The sequence below is a fragment of the Rhinatrema bivittatum genome, chromosome 14, assembly GCF_901001135.1.
Source record: "Rhinatrema bivittatum chromosome 14, aRhiBiv1.1, whole genome shotgun sequence".
Classification (NCBI taxonomy): Eukaryota; Metazoa; Chordata; class Amphibia; order Gymnophiona; family Rhinatrematidae; genus Rhinatrema; species Rhinatrema bivittatum.
The window spans coordinates 35793556-35805817 of NC_042628.1; the positions used below are offsets into that span (position 1 = coordinate 35793556).

Below are 12262 nucleotides of genomic sequence, written 5' to 3' on the forward strand. Positions count from 1 at the left end.
CCCAAATGAGGCCGAAGGGCCGCAAGGCTCGCTCAGAAAAGATGGAGTTCCCTGTACGTACCCGGATCAGTCAAAACTCCTGGGTTTTGCCCCCCCCCCTAGCAGATGGAGACAGAGAGCAGTTTTCAAAACAAACTCCGCCTTATATAGGATGGTGCCACCTACAGTCCGGCAGTATTTCTCTGTCTCGAGCAGATGGTGGGGGTGCAAAACCTACAGTCTGGTCTGTGTGTTTAAATTTATTCTAGGATTTAGTCAGGGTTAGTTTAAAATTTTCTGGCTTGGTCAGTTTTGTTTAAAAAAAAAAAAAAAAAAAAAAAAAGTTAATCAAGGAACAGTGTGGTCTTCCGCTTCAGGGTGTCGAGAGGGCCATCTCCCGCTGGTGTTGAGGCAGCTGCAAGACAGGGTCGAGGACCCTACTATCTCCTTTTGGCAGTTCTGGGTGCGACACCGGGGAGCCCGGTTCACTCCACCCTGCAGGATCAGCACCTTGGACCACTACCGGGCAAGTTTTGAAAAAAAAAAATCTTTAACTTTCCTGTCAGCTTCGGCATCATGGCGGCTCTCTCTCTCCTCCCTGTTTTGGTGCGGGGGTGTCAGATTTTGCATTTTTTTAAATTTTTTGTGTAGTTTTCTCCCCGATGCCGCGATCTCCCTCGTGTCGCGCGCACCTCTGCTCGATGTCTCTGCTGGGGGGGAGGGTTCCTCCGGGGCCACAAAAGTAAAAAAAAAAAAAAAAAAGTTCCTTCAGGGACAGTTGATGCTGGTGGGGCTGAGCGGGAATGGAGGCCATTTTGCAGACATTCAGGTCTGCAACTCAGGCAGCTATGGGGGAGGGGTTTTTACCACCTCCTCTTTCCAGGAGAAAGGGAACCTTTACAGCATAATTCGCCTGCAACGGAGGATAGCCCCGTGGGGGCTTCTGACTCCTTCTCCTCTTGCTCCTTTTCGTTAGAGTTTGTATTATTACTCCATAAGGCTTTTAAAGCAAGTCAGGGAAGCTGCAGGCTGAAGGAAAATTCGCCTCTCTGGGTCCAAGCCTCATGCTAAGAAGCGGTCCAGGTCTAAGGGTGGTTTGGGGCCATCCAAGCCTAAGCGTCCTCTCCGTATTGGGATGCTTCAGACTGATACTGATGCTTCTGGGCAGAATACAGACCCAGGGGACCCGGACATTCATTCTAAATCCCTGCAGGGGGTGAATGCAGACCCAGATTTACAGCAGCAAGGCTCAGCAAAGGGGTTTGCATGTTGTGGAAGGAGATGACCCTAAGGTGGTACGCCTCTTTAGGAAGGAAGAGTTGGGAGTTCTTATCCCTTCTGTTCTAGCTGAGCTGAACATTGAGGGTCTGCCAGAGGAATCCAAACTGGGGGCTCTGGATCCAGTCTTGTTGGGTCTGAGAGGCCCTGCAACCGATTTTCCTTTTCATTTCTCGGCAACAGATTTGCTGTTCCGGGAATGGGATACCCTAGATCTTGGCTTGAAGGTGAGTAAGGCCATGGATAAGCTCTATCCTCTGCCGGAGGATGCTTTGGATCTGCTGCGAGTGCCCAAGGTGGACGCGGTGGTGTCCGCAGTTACCAAGAAGACCACGATCCCAGTTACATGGGCAGCAGCACTCAAAGACCTGCAAGACAGGAAGTTGGAGTTGCAGCTTAAGAGGATATTTGAGGTTTCAGCACTTGGAGTTAGTGCTGCTATCTGCAGCAACTTTGCATTGTGAGCGTGCCTCCGCTGGGTTCAGCAGTTACAAGCCAACGCTGGCTTCTTGGATGAGGAGGCTGCCCAAGCAGGCTGTCTGGAGACTTCGATGGCCTACTGTGCTGATGCTTTTCACAATCTTTTGCGGGCATCGGCGAGATCTATGGTATTGACGGTCTCTGCCCGTAGACTCCTACGGTTAAGGAACTGGTCGGCAGATGTATCCTCCAAGGCACAGCTGGGATCCCTTCCCTTCAAAGGAAAGTTCTTTTTGGAAAGGACCTGGAGGATATGATCCAGTCTCTGGGGGAGACTAAGGTTCATCGGTTACCAGAAGACAGGCCGAAGTCCAGGGGAGCCTTTTCCATCCCGGGCCAGATTCAGAGGGAATCGAAGATTTCGACCATCCAGGGCTCAAAGTTCTTCCTTTCAACAGGCACCAAATAGGCAGCAGTCCTGGTCTCAGCCCTTTCGGGGCCAACATTTCGGCAGACCTGGAAACTCCCAGTCTGCTTCGGGAGCCAAGTCTTCACAAGGAAGGGGTGCGCCAGTCCATTCCTCGGTGCCGGCGGTAGGGGGGCAGACTGTCCCTGTTTTTCGAGGAATGGGCCAAGATAACGATGGACCAGTGGGAGTTTACCATAAGACAAGGCTATGCTTTAGATTTTGCACGGCGCCTTAGGAACAGATTTCTCATCTCTCCCTGCGGTTACAAAACCAAGCGAAAGGCAGTCCAGGAAACCTTACAGCACCTTCTTCAACTAGGGGCCATCGTCCCAGTGCCTCCGGAGGCAAGATGAAAAGTTCGTTACTCCATTTACTTTGTAGCTCCAAAGAAAGAGAGCTTCTTTCCGGCCCATTCTGGATTTGAAAAGGGTAAACAAATGCCTCAGAGTACCACGTTTTTGCATGGAAACGCTTTGGTCGGTCATTGCCTCGGTACAAAAGGGAGAGTTTCTGGCGTCCTTGGATCTCACGGAAGCATACCTTCATATCTGCATTCATCCAGATCACCAGAGGTTTCTTCGGTTTTCGGTCATGGGTCAGCATTTTCAGTTTCGGGCTCTGCCCTTCGGTCTTGCCACAGCACCCAGGACATTCACCAAGGGTAATGGTGGTGATGGTGGCAGCCCATCTCTGCAGGGAGAGGCTTCTGGTGCATCCATATTTGGATTACTGGTTGATTCGAGCGAAATCGCAATCGCTTGCCCAGGTGCTGATTCGCAAGGAACTCCTCCAGTCGCTGAGCTGGGTGGTCAACTTCACCAAGAGCTGGCTGGTACCCTCTCGGAATATTTGGGTGCTCTATTTGACACTCAGCAGGGCAGAGTATTTCTTACCACGGACCGCATCTTCAAGTTACAAGGCCAGGTGAGAGCCTTATTGCTCAAGCATCCACCCAGGGTTCGGGTTTATTTGCAGGTTCTTGGCTCGATGACTTCAACCTTAGAACTAGTACCTTGGGCCTTTGCTCATATGAGGCCTTTACAGTCTGCGCTGCTATCCTGATGGAATTAAGTCTCCAAACTTTTTCATCTACCTCTTCCACTTACGGAGGCAGCGTGATCCAGTCTCAATTGGTGGTTGATGACTGACAATTTATCCTGAGAGGTCCCCTTGGAGATGCCTGACTGGACAGTGGTCACCACGGATGCCAGCCTCTCAGGTTGGGGGGGACGGTATGCCGGGAGAAATCAGTGCAGGGATTATGGTCTCTCGACGAATTGCAGTGGTCAATCAATCGTCTGGAAACAAGAGCGGTGTGGTAAGCATTACAAGCATTTCATCCTCTCCTCCAGGAGGACGATCAGAATACTCTCGGACAATGCGACCACGGTGGCATATATCAACTGCCAAGGAGAGGGACCAGGAGTCAACCTGTGGCGGTGGAAGCTCATCAATTAATCAGCTGGGCGGAGCAGAACTTAGCATAGCGGCATCTCACATCGCCGGCGTGGACAACGTGCAGGCAGATTTTCTCAGCCGACACCATCTAGATCCCGGGGAATGGGAATTGGCAGATGCAGCCTTTCAACTCATTTGCAACGCGTGGGGCAGGCCCAGCATGGATCTCATGGCGATGTTTCGGAATGCCAAAGCGCCGAGTTTTTAGTCATCGCAGAGAGACTGGAGCGGAAGGGGTAGATGCCCTAGTTCTGCCCTGGCCTACTAATGTTCTGCTGTACGTCTTCCCGCCTTGGCCATTGATCGGCAAAGTGCTCAGGCGAATAGAGATCCATCCAGCGGAGGTCATCCTGGTAGCCCCAGAATGGCCGAGGCGTCCATGATTTGCGGACCTCCTCAAGCTAGTGGTGACGGGTCCGCTGTGATTTCCAGACCTGCTGCATCAAAGGACCGTTTGTTTGGAAGAAGTCGATAGCTTCTGTCTAGCTGCATGGCTTTTGAAAGGCCTCATTTGAGTCACAAATGCTATTCTCCAGCCGTAGTGGCTATGCTCCTGCGATCGCATAAGACCTCTACCAATCTTGCGTATGTTAGCGTATGGAAGGTTTTTGAGTCTTTGTGTCTGGACCAAGAGGTTGCTCCTACCCAGGCCTCGGTGTCTGATATTCTGTGTGTTCTTCAAGCAGGTCTGTCCAAGGGCTTGTCATGCAGTTCCCTCAGAGTGCAGGTGGCGGCTCTTGGTTGTGTGCGTGGTTCTGTGCAGGGCGTAGCATTAGCGGCACATCTGGATGTGGCTCGTTTCCTACAGGGGAGCAAAGCATTTGTGTCCTCTGCTGAGGCATCCTTGTCCGTCTTGGAGTCTGAATTTAGTTCTCACAGCTCCGTGCTCGGCACCCTTTGAGCCTTTGAAAAGGTAGACTCTGAAGGATCTTACCGTGAAGGTCATCTTTCTGGTGGCCATTACATCGGCTCGTAGAGTGTCGGAACTCCAGGCTCTTTCCTGTAGAGAACCTTTTTTGCGGATTTCGGAATCGGGAGTTTCATTACGGACTGTGCCTTCTTTTCTGCCGAAAGTGGTTTCTTCCTTTCATGTTAACCAATTGGTGGAGCTGCCAGCTTTTATGGAATTAGACCATTCTGATCTCTTGACTAGGGACTTGCGGAAACTGGATGTTCGCAGAGCATTGCTCCGTTATCTGGAGGTTATAAATGAATTTCATGTGACAGACCATCTTTTCGTGCTGTGGAGTGGCCCCAAGCGTGGTCAGATGGCTACCATAGCTTGCTGGCTAAAGGAGATTATTAGCTCGGCCTATCTGCTTCGTGGTAGATCTCTTCCTGTTGGTCTACAGGCTCACTCTACTCGTTCGCAAACGGCGTCTTGGGCTGAATGTCAGATGATATCTCTGCAGGAGATTTGCAGGGTGGCTACGTGGAAATCCTTGCATACTTTTGCGAGGCATTACAGATTGGATGTCCAAGCGCCAGGTTCAGGAGGATTTGGAGGAGTGCTCTGAGCGGGCCTCTCCTGATCCCATCCCAGGTAAGGCACCTCTGATACATCCCAGGAGTCTGGACTGATCCAGGTACAAACAGGGAAAGGAAAATTAGTTTCTTACCTGATAATTTTAGTTCCTGTAGTACACGGATCAGTCCAGAGTCCCACCCATCAGAGATATGGAAGTAAGGGAGAGTCCGCTTGGTGCTACTTGAATTCTTTTTCAGATCTACACAAATTGGAATATACAGTCCTCAAATGGTTCTACAGGTTCAGTTCCCAGGAGGGTGTAGTGGACCAGTTGTTTCTGTTTTCTTGTTAAAAGTGTTATTGTACAAGGTTAAGATGGTTTTGGGGAGCCATTCTGCTTTGACATTAAGTAATACTGCCAGACTGTAGGTGGTACTATCCTATATAAGGCAGAGTTTGTTTTGAAAACTGCTCTGTCTCCATCTGCTAGACGGGGGGCAAAACCTAGGCGTCTGGACTGATCCGTGGTACTACAGGAACAAAAATTATCAGGTAAGAAACTAATTTTTCCTTTTCTTTTCCAGGCAAAGCAACAGACTCTGTCGAAGGCCTCGACATCAGAGCTGGCACCGCCCACCTCCCGTCAACAGTTGGACACCGGCAGTTCCCATCCGACTACTGCCACTCTGAAGTCATCCACCTTATCTTCCTCGGCGCCAGAGAAGGACCGGGCCAAGCACCGGAAGAAACATCGGATTCGCCATCGGAAGGCTCAGTCCGCCAATCCAGGCAAGCCCTCAGCATCGGCGTCGATAGAGCCTCCTAGGAAGAAATCCTGTCCAGAGAAGCACCTATCCTCCTCTGAGACCAGGTCACCAAGGCGTTCCCCACGTTCATCGGTGCCGGGAACTGCAACTCCACTGTCACCAGTGGACCCTCCGACGATGCCAGCGCTGCCTCCTATTCCGGAATTGGTGTTCCAAGCCCCAAGCTTCCATGAGGAATTGAACCGGATGGTTCAAGAGGCCATCGTTCAAGTGCTCCAAGGTCTTTAGCCTCAATCGACACTGATTCCGACTCCAGTCACCGACCCAATGCGCACGGTACTTGCGCCGTTACTGGACAGGTTGGACACGTTGATCGGGGCCCTTCCACTGGTGGGCCCGAAGATGCCGATATGTCCTTCTCCATTGACTCCGATTCCCTTATCAGAGGACGAAGACTCACAGAGGCCAGAGCCGATTTCGGGGCCGTCTGGAATTCTGCCACGGAGGTCACTGGACCCATCTGTGCTGATTCCATAGTCTATGCCGCATCGTCCTCTGTCTGTGCCCCCATTTATGCCCCGACCGGATCTCACAGGAATAGCACCTTTTCTACCGTCTGGCGATCCCATCTGAGCTGGTGACCAGCCATACCAGCCCTGAACAGATGATTCCTCTCAGTCTCAGGATTCAGATGACATTCCTTCCGAACTATCTCCACCTGAAGAGAGAAGACATTCTCCTCCAGAGGATCTGTCTTTTATAAGTTTTATTAAGGAAATGTCTGAGGTCATTCCCTTCAAACTTCAGACAGAAGAATACTCCAGGCACAAAATGCTGGAAGTGCTCCAGTTTGTAGACGCACCCAAGGAGATCATGTCCATACCTGTTCACGAAGTCCTTCTTGAAATTCTCCAGCGTAACTGGGAGGAGTATCCAGGTTCTGTACCACCGGTAAATCATAACAGATGCTAACTATTTGGTACAGACAGCCCTTGGGTTCCAGAAAACCCAGCTTTCTCATCAGTGTGTGGTGGTTGAGTCTGCCCAGAAGAAGTTCGCACAGCATATGATATTTTTGACACGGCCTCTAGGGTATCTGCAGCAGGGATTAGTGCTAGAAGATGTGCCTGGCTGAAGTCCTCATATTTGAGACTTAAAGTCCAGGAAAGGTTGGCTGACCTTCCCTGTGCTGGCGATAATCTTTTCGGGGACAAGATCCAGGAGACGGTAGCACAGCTCAAGGACCACCACGAAATGCTATGTCAGCTCTCTTCTGTGCTTTCAGACTTTCCTTCCACTTCTAAGCGGCCGTTCAGGAGCGAGACTAAGAGGCCAGTCTACAAGGTGCATAGATATTATCCTCCTGTGACTTGTGGTCGCCCATCCAGGCCTTACCAGAAATGTCATACCCGTCAATCCAGACCTCAGAAGACCCAACCAGCTCCACAACCTGGCTCGGCTTTGGGATTTTGACTTCCCGCTAGAGAACATTTGCCAATCTCCTCTACCATTGGTACCAGTAGGTGACCGTCTGTGCCACTTCACCAACACTTGGATCACAATCACTACAGATCAGTGGGTACTCTCTGTAGTGGCTCAAGGTTACCATCTCAACTTTCTGACCATACCAGCGGACTCCCCACCTCGGCTGAGGTGGGGCTTATCCGACCACTCCCCACTTCTAGAGGAGGAAATATTAACCCTCCTCAAAGCACGGGCAATAGAACTAGTGCCCCTCTTCTCAATAGGGACAAGGGTTCTATTCTCTGTATTTCCTAATTCCAAAAACATCAGGCGGTGTTCGTCCGATTTTGAACCTACGTGCCTTAAACAAATACCTTCAGAAAGAAAAGTTCAGGATGGTAACCTTGGGCTCCCTCCTTCCTCTTCTGCAAAGAGAAATTGGCTTTGCTCTCTAGACCTGCAAGATGCGTACACTCGCATAGCGATAACGCCGTCTCGTTGAAAGTACCTCCGGTTCTTAGTCTGACACCAGCACTTCCAGTATCGAGTGCTACAATTCAACCTAGCATCGGCACCTCAAGTCTTCACCAAGTGCCTGGCAGTGGTCACAGCCTGCCTCGGAGGACAGAGCATATATGTCTACCTTTTTATCTCGACGATTGGTTGATAAGGGCTCCATCTCAGGACGTACTAACCTCCTTACATCTAACCCTCCAAGTGCTACTGTCACTCTGTTTTCTTGTAAACTAACCAAAGTCCAGGCTGGTTCCATCTCAGATCCTCTCCTTCATAGGAGCAGCCATAGATATCAAACGTCTTTATATAGCCTGTTATAATTGCATTTAAATTAGTCAGACTTTTATTTCCTTTACATTTCTTTATCTTGCCTGTTATAATTTGCACCTAAATTGGACTCCTCCTCCCACCTCCCTCTATACGTAGTTTGTATATAGCCACTTTTCCCTCCCCCCCCCCACTTGAATCTCAGCTCCTGCTCCTTCCCCCACCCCCAACCCTTTTGCCATTTTCTGTTCCAGGTTGCTTGTATTTTCTAGTTCTCTGGTTAGTGCTATGTAAACATAGCTTACGTTCAGTGTAATCTGATGTTATATTGTATTTCCTAGTTCTCTGTTAAGCGCTTCAAAAGCGTAGTTTTCGTTTATTGTAAACCGATGTGATATTCCCAATGAATGTCGGTATATAAAAACTGTTAAATAATAAAATACCATATAGGCAAGAGCTTTTCTCCCACGGGATCGTGCTCGCACTATCATGACCCTGGCGCAACACATCCAGGCTCGTCGATCCACAACAGCTCGTCACTTCCTCACTTTGCTAGATCACATGTATCCTCAGTTCATGTTACTCCGATGGCCCGTCTAGCCATGCGAGTAACACAATGGACCCTGAAGACCCAGTGGACTCAGGCTTACCATCCAATGTCCAGCATTGTCCATGTCACCAGACAGCTCCGACTCTCGCTGGCTTGGTAGATTCAACATTCCAGTCTCCTCAAAGGCCTTCCTTTTCAAGCTCCAGAACCTCACATCACATTGACAACTGATGCTTCCAACCTCGGTTGGGGTGGCCATGTTGCCGACCTGCAAACTTATTGAACCTGGTCTGTAGTAGTCACATCAGATAAATTTTCTGGAGCTCTGGGCAATCAGGTGTGCCCTGAAGTCGTCTTGGGATTGCCTTTCCAACAAGACAAACCTGATCCAAACAGACAACCAAGTAGCAATGTGGTACATTAACAAACAAGGTGGAATGGGCTCATACCTACTGTGTCAAGAAGCAGCCCAGATATGAGCATGGGCTCTTTCCCACTCTATGTGCCTCAGAGTGACCTATCTGGCAGGCGTGGACAATGTTCTTGCGGTCAAGTTGAGTAGGACCTTTCATCCACATGAGTGGTCCCTCAACCCCACAGTAGCAGACACAATCTTTCAGCGCTGGGGTTATCCTCACACAGACCTCTTTGCGTCCATCCACAACCGCAAAGTAGAGAACTGCTCACTCCATCGCAGCCACAAGTCACTGCCGAGAGATGCTTTCACCCTCTCATGGTTGAGCAGTCTCCTCTACGCATACCCTCCACTTCCACTCGTTGCAAAACTCTGGTGAAGTTTCGGAAGTACAAGGGCTTAATGATTCTCATAGCCCCTCACTGGCTGCGCCAAGTCTGGTTTCCAATCCTTCTCAGTCCATCAGCACAATCCTCTCAATCCATCAGCACATTCGTCTGGGGGCAGACCCGCTGCTGATAAATCAGAACAGCGGGCAGCTATGCCCCTCCAACCTCCAGGTCCTGTCATTAGCCTGGATGTTGAAAGGTTGATTCTCCGACCTCTCAACCTTTGAGTCAGTATCCCAAGTCCTAGTAACTTCACGAAAGCCTTCTACTAGAAAGTCTTATCGTTGCAAATGGAAGCGGTTTTCCGTGTGCTGCACATTCATGGCTATAGACCCCTTTTCTTGTTCCACTGCGAAGTTCCTAGACTATATCTGACATCTTTCGGAGTCTGGTCTACAAACTTCCTCCATAAGGGTGCATGTCAGTGCGGTTGCCGCTTTCCATAAAGGTGTAGGGGATGTCTCTATTTCGACACAACCCACGATGTAGTGCACGTCATGAGAGGCTTACTCAGCCTAAAACCTTCAGTGTGGCCTCCGGCCCCTGCTTGGGACCTTAACGTGGTTTTAGGACAACTCATGAAGCCTCTGTTTGAGCCTCTCCACTCATGCGACCTTAGTTATCTCACATGGAAAATGCTATTTCTCCTCACTATAACGGCTCGCAGAGTTAGTGAGTTACAGGCATTGGTGACCTATCCACCTTACAAGAAATTTCTGCATGGCAGAGTAGTGCTTCGCATTCATCCTAAATGTTTGCCGAAAGTAGTATTGGAATTTCATCTCAATCAATCTACTACCTACTTTCTTTCCCAGGCTCCACTCACATCCAGGGGAACAGGCGCTGCATTCTTTGGACTGCAAACGTGCCCTAGCCTTTTATTTAGAGCACACAGCAGCCCATAGGAAGTCCACTCAGGTATTTGTCTCTTTCGATAAAACCAAATTAGGTAATCCAGTGGGCAAGCAGACCCTCTCCTCCGGGCTGGCGGATGGTATTTCCTTTTGCTACCAGCAAGTAGGCCTTCCACTACACGAACATGTAAAAGCACATTCTATAAGGGCCATAGTAACATCAGTGGCGCACCTTCCGTTTGGTGCTGTTTGCTGACATCTGTAAGGCTGATACCTGGAGTTCCCTCCATACCTTTGCAGCCCATTATTGCCTAGACAAGGCTGGCAGGCAAGATTCCATTTTTCCCAGTCTGTTCTATGCAATTTATTCTCAGCTTAAAATCCCAACAACCTTCCAGTGACCCGTTAAGGGGTTTTCAGGATGCCCTCCTACCCAAATCCACCCCTTTTATTGTGCCTGTTGACGTCTTTGGGTGCGTTTGGTACATTACTCGGGCATCCTCAGCTCGCTATTCACCCATATGTGAGGACAACCATCCTGCTTGTTCTGTGAGAAAGCAGAGTTGCTTACCTGTAACAGGTGTTCTCACAGGACAGCAGGATGTTAATCCTCATGAAACCTGCCCGCCACACTGTGGAGTTGGGTTCGCTTGTGATTTATTTTATTTTTCACACGTTACTTTTTACTATAAACGAGACTGAAGGGGGACCCCTGCTGGCTGCAGGGTTAGTGGCATGCTGGGCATGCTCAGTGTGCCAGTCAAAGTTCTAGAAACTTTGACAAAAGTGTTCCATGATTGGGCTCCATCCTGATGTCACCCATATGTGAGGACTAACATCCTGCTGTCCTGTGAGAACACCTGTTACAGGTAAGCACCTTTGCTTTCTGCAGTGGTTCTAAAGCTTATTCCACTCATGAACCCTCCCTCACTGATCCCCTGGCACATATTCTCTCTCCCTTACATCTTATCTCCTTTTCCATGTGCTTCCTTTTACAACGACTCCACTCTTCTCTTTCCCCTCCCAACCGATCTTTCACTTACCAATTTCTTGCTTTCTGAGTGGCCTATTTCACTGTGTGGTTCTGACTGATCTTGGATTGCTCCTGAGACCCAACAGAACCACCTAGTAGAGAAGAGTTGCACATTGTAATCCAGTTGCTTTCCTGCTGACAGCTGGAGGAGAAGTTGGGAACTGGTGCGTTTTGAGTGGTGGTGGGAAGGCAGGAGGAGCTGTGTCTGCGTTGGGGGCAGGTGAAGGGAACAAGCAGGAGGAGAGGCATGTTTTCTCTTAAGACCCTGTTTTGAATCATCTTCCTTTGGTAGAGCAAATGGTGTGAAGTGCATGGTGTGCCTTACTCTCTCCCTTGGATATGGCATCAGCAGCATAAACTGCAAGGAAGACCTTGATTTCTGCTGTCTGCTATGGTGCTCCAGGGGCAGAGGGAAATGAAGCAGGATCCAGAGTTTCAACTTTTGGAGGGTGCTGTTGGGGCTATATCATGCCCACTCCAAGTTTCTTCCTTGTCTGTCCCACCAGCTCTCCCTCCCCAGTGATCTTTCCACCCCTGCCTTCAGGTCTTAGTTCACCTAGCAAGGGCAGTGACACCCATTTTGCCATGTGCTTATGTAAACTAGTCAGAATGCCCAGAAAGACCTGGGCAAAGCAACATCCATATTGTCTTGGTAGTACTTTTTTTTAGCTCAGAACTCATTTACTAGTGATGGCTATTGTGAGAGCCCTGTGGGTCTACAAGGTTGTACTGAGCAGCTTTCTGACCCCAGACCATCTTTCCTCAGAAACATGACATTCCGGACTACCTGTGTGGAAAGATCAGTTTTGAGCTGATGAGGGAGCCTTGCATCACCCCCAGTGGGATCACCTATGACAGAAAAGATATTGAAGAGCATCTGCAGGTATTGTAGGATGTGGATCTGACTCTTATCTCTTGGTTCTGAACAGGGGAGG

General features: G+C 49.6%; 1 protein-coding gene across 1 annotated transcript in view; it reads left to right on the forward strand.

Annotated features, from left to right (window-relative positions):
• Nucleotides 1–12262, forward strand: part of STUB1 (STIP1 homology and U-box containing protein 1) — a 45138-nt gene that overhangs the window by 28809 nt on the left and 4067 nt on the right. Inside the window, exon 6 of the mRNA XM_029577458.1 lies at nucleotides 12094–12210. Within this exon, the coding sequence (XP_029433318.1) occupies nucleotides 12094–12210 (117 nt within the window). The remainder of the gene's footprint in view (nucleotides 1–12093; nucleotides 12211–12262) is intronic.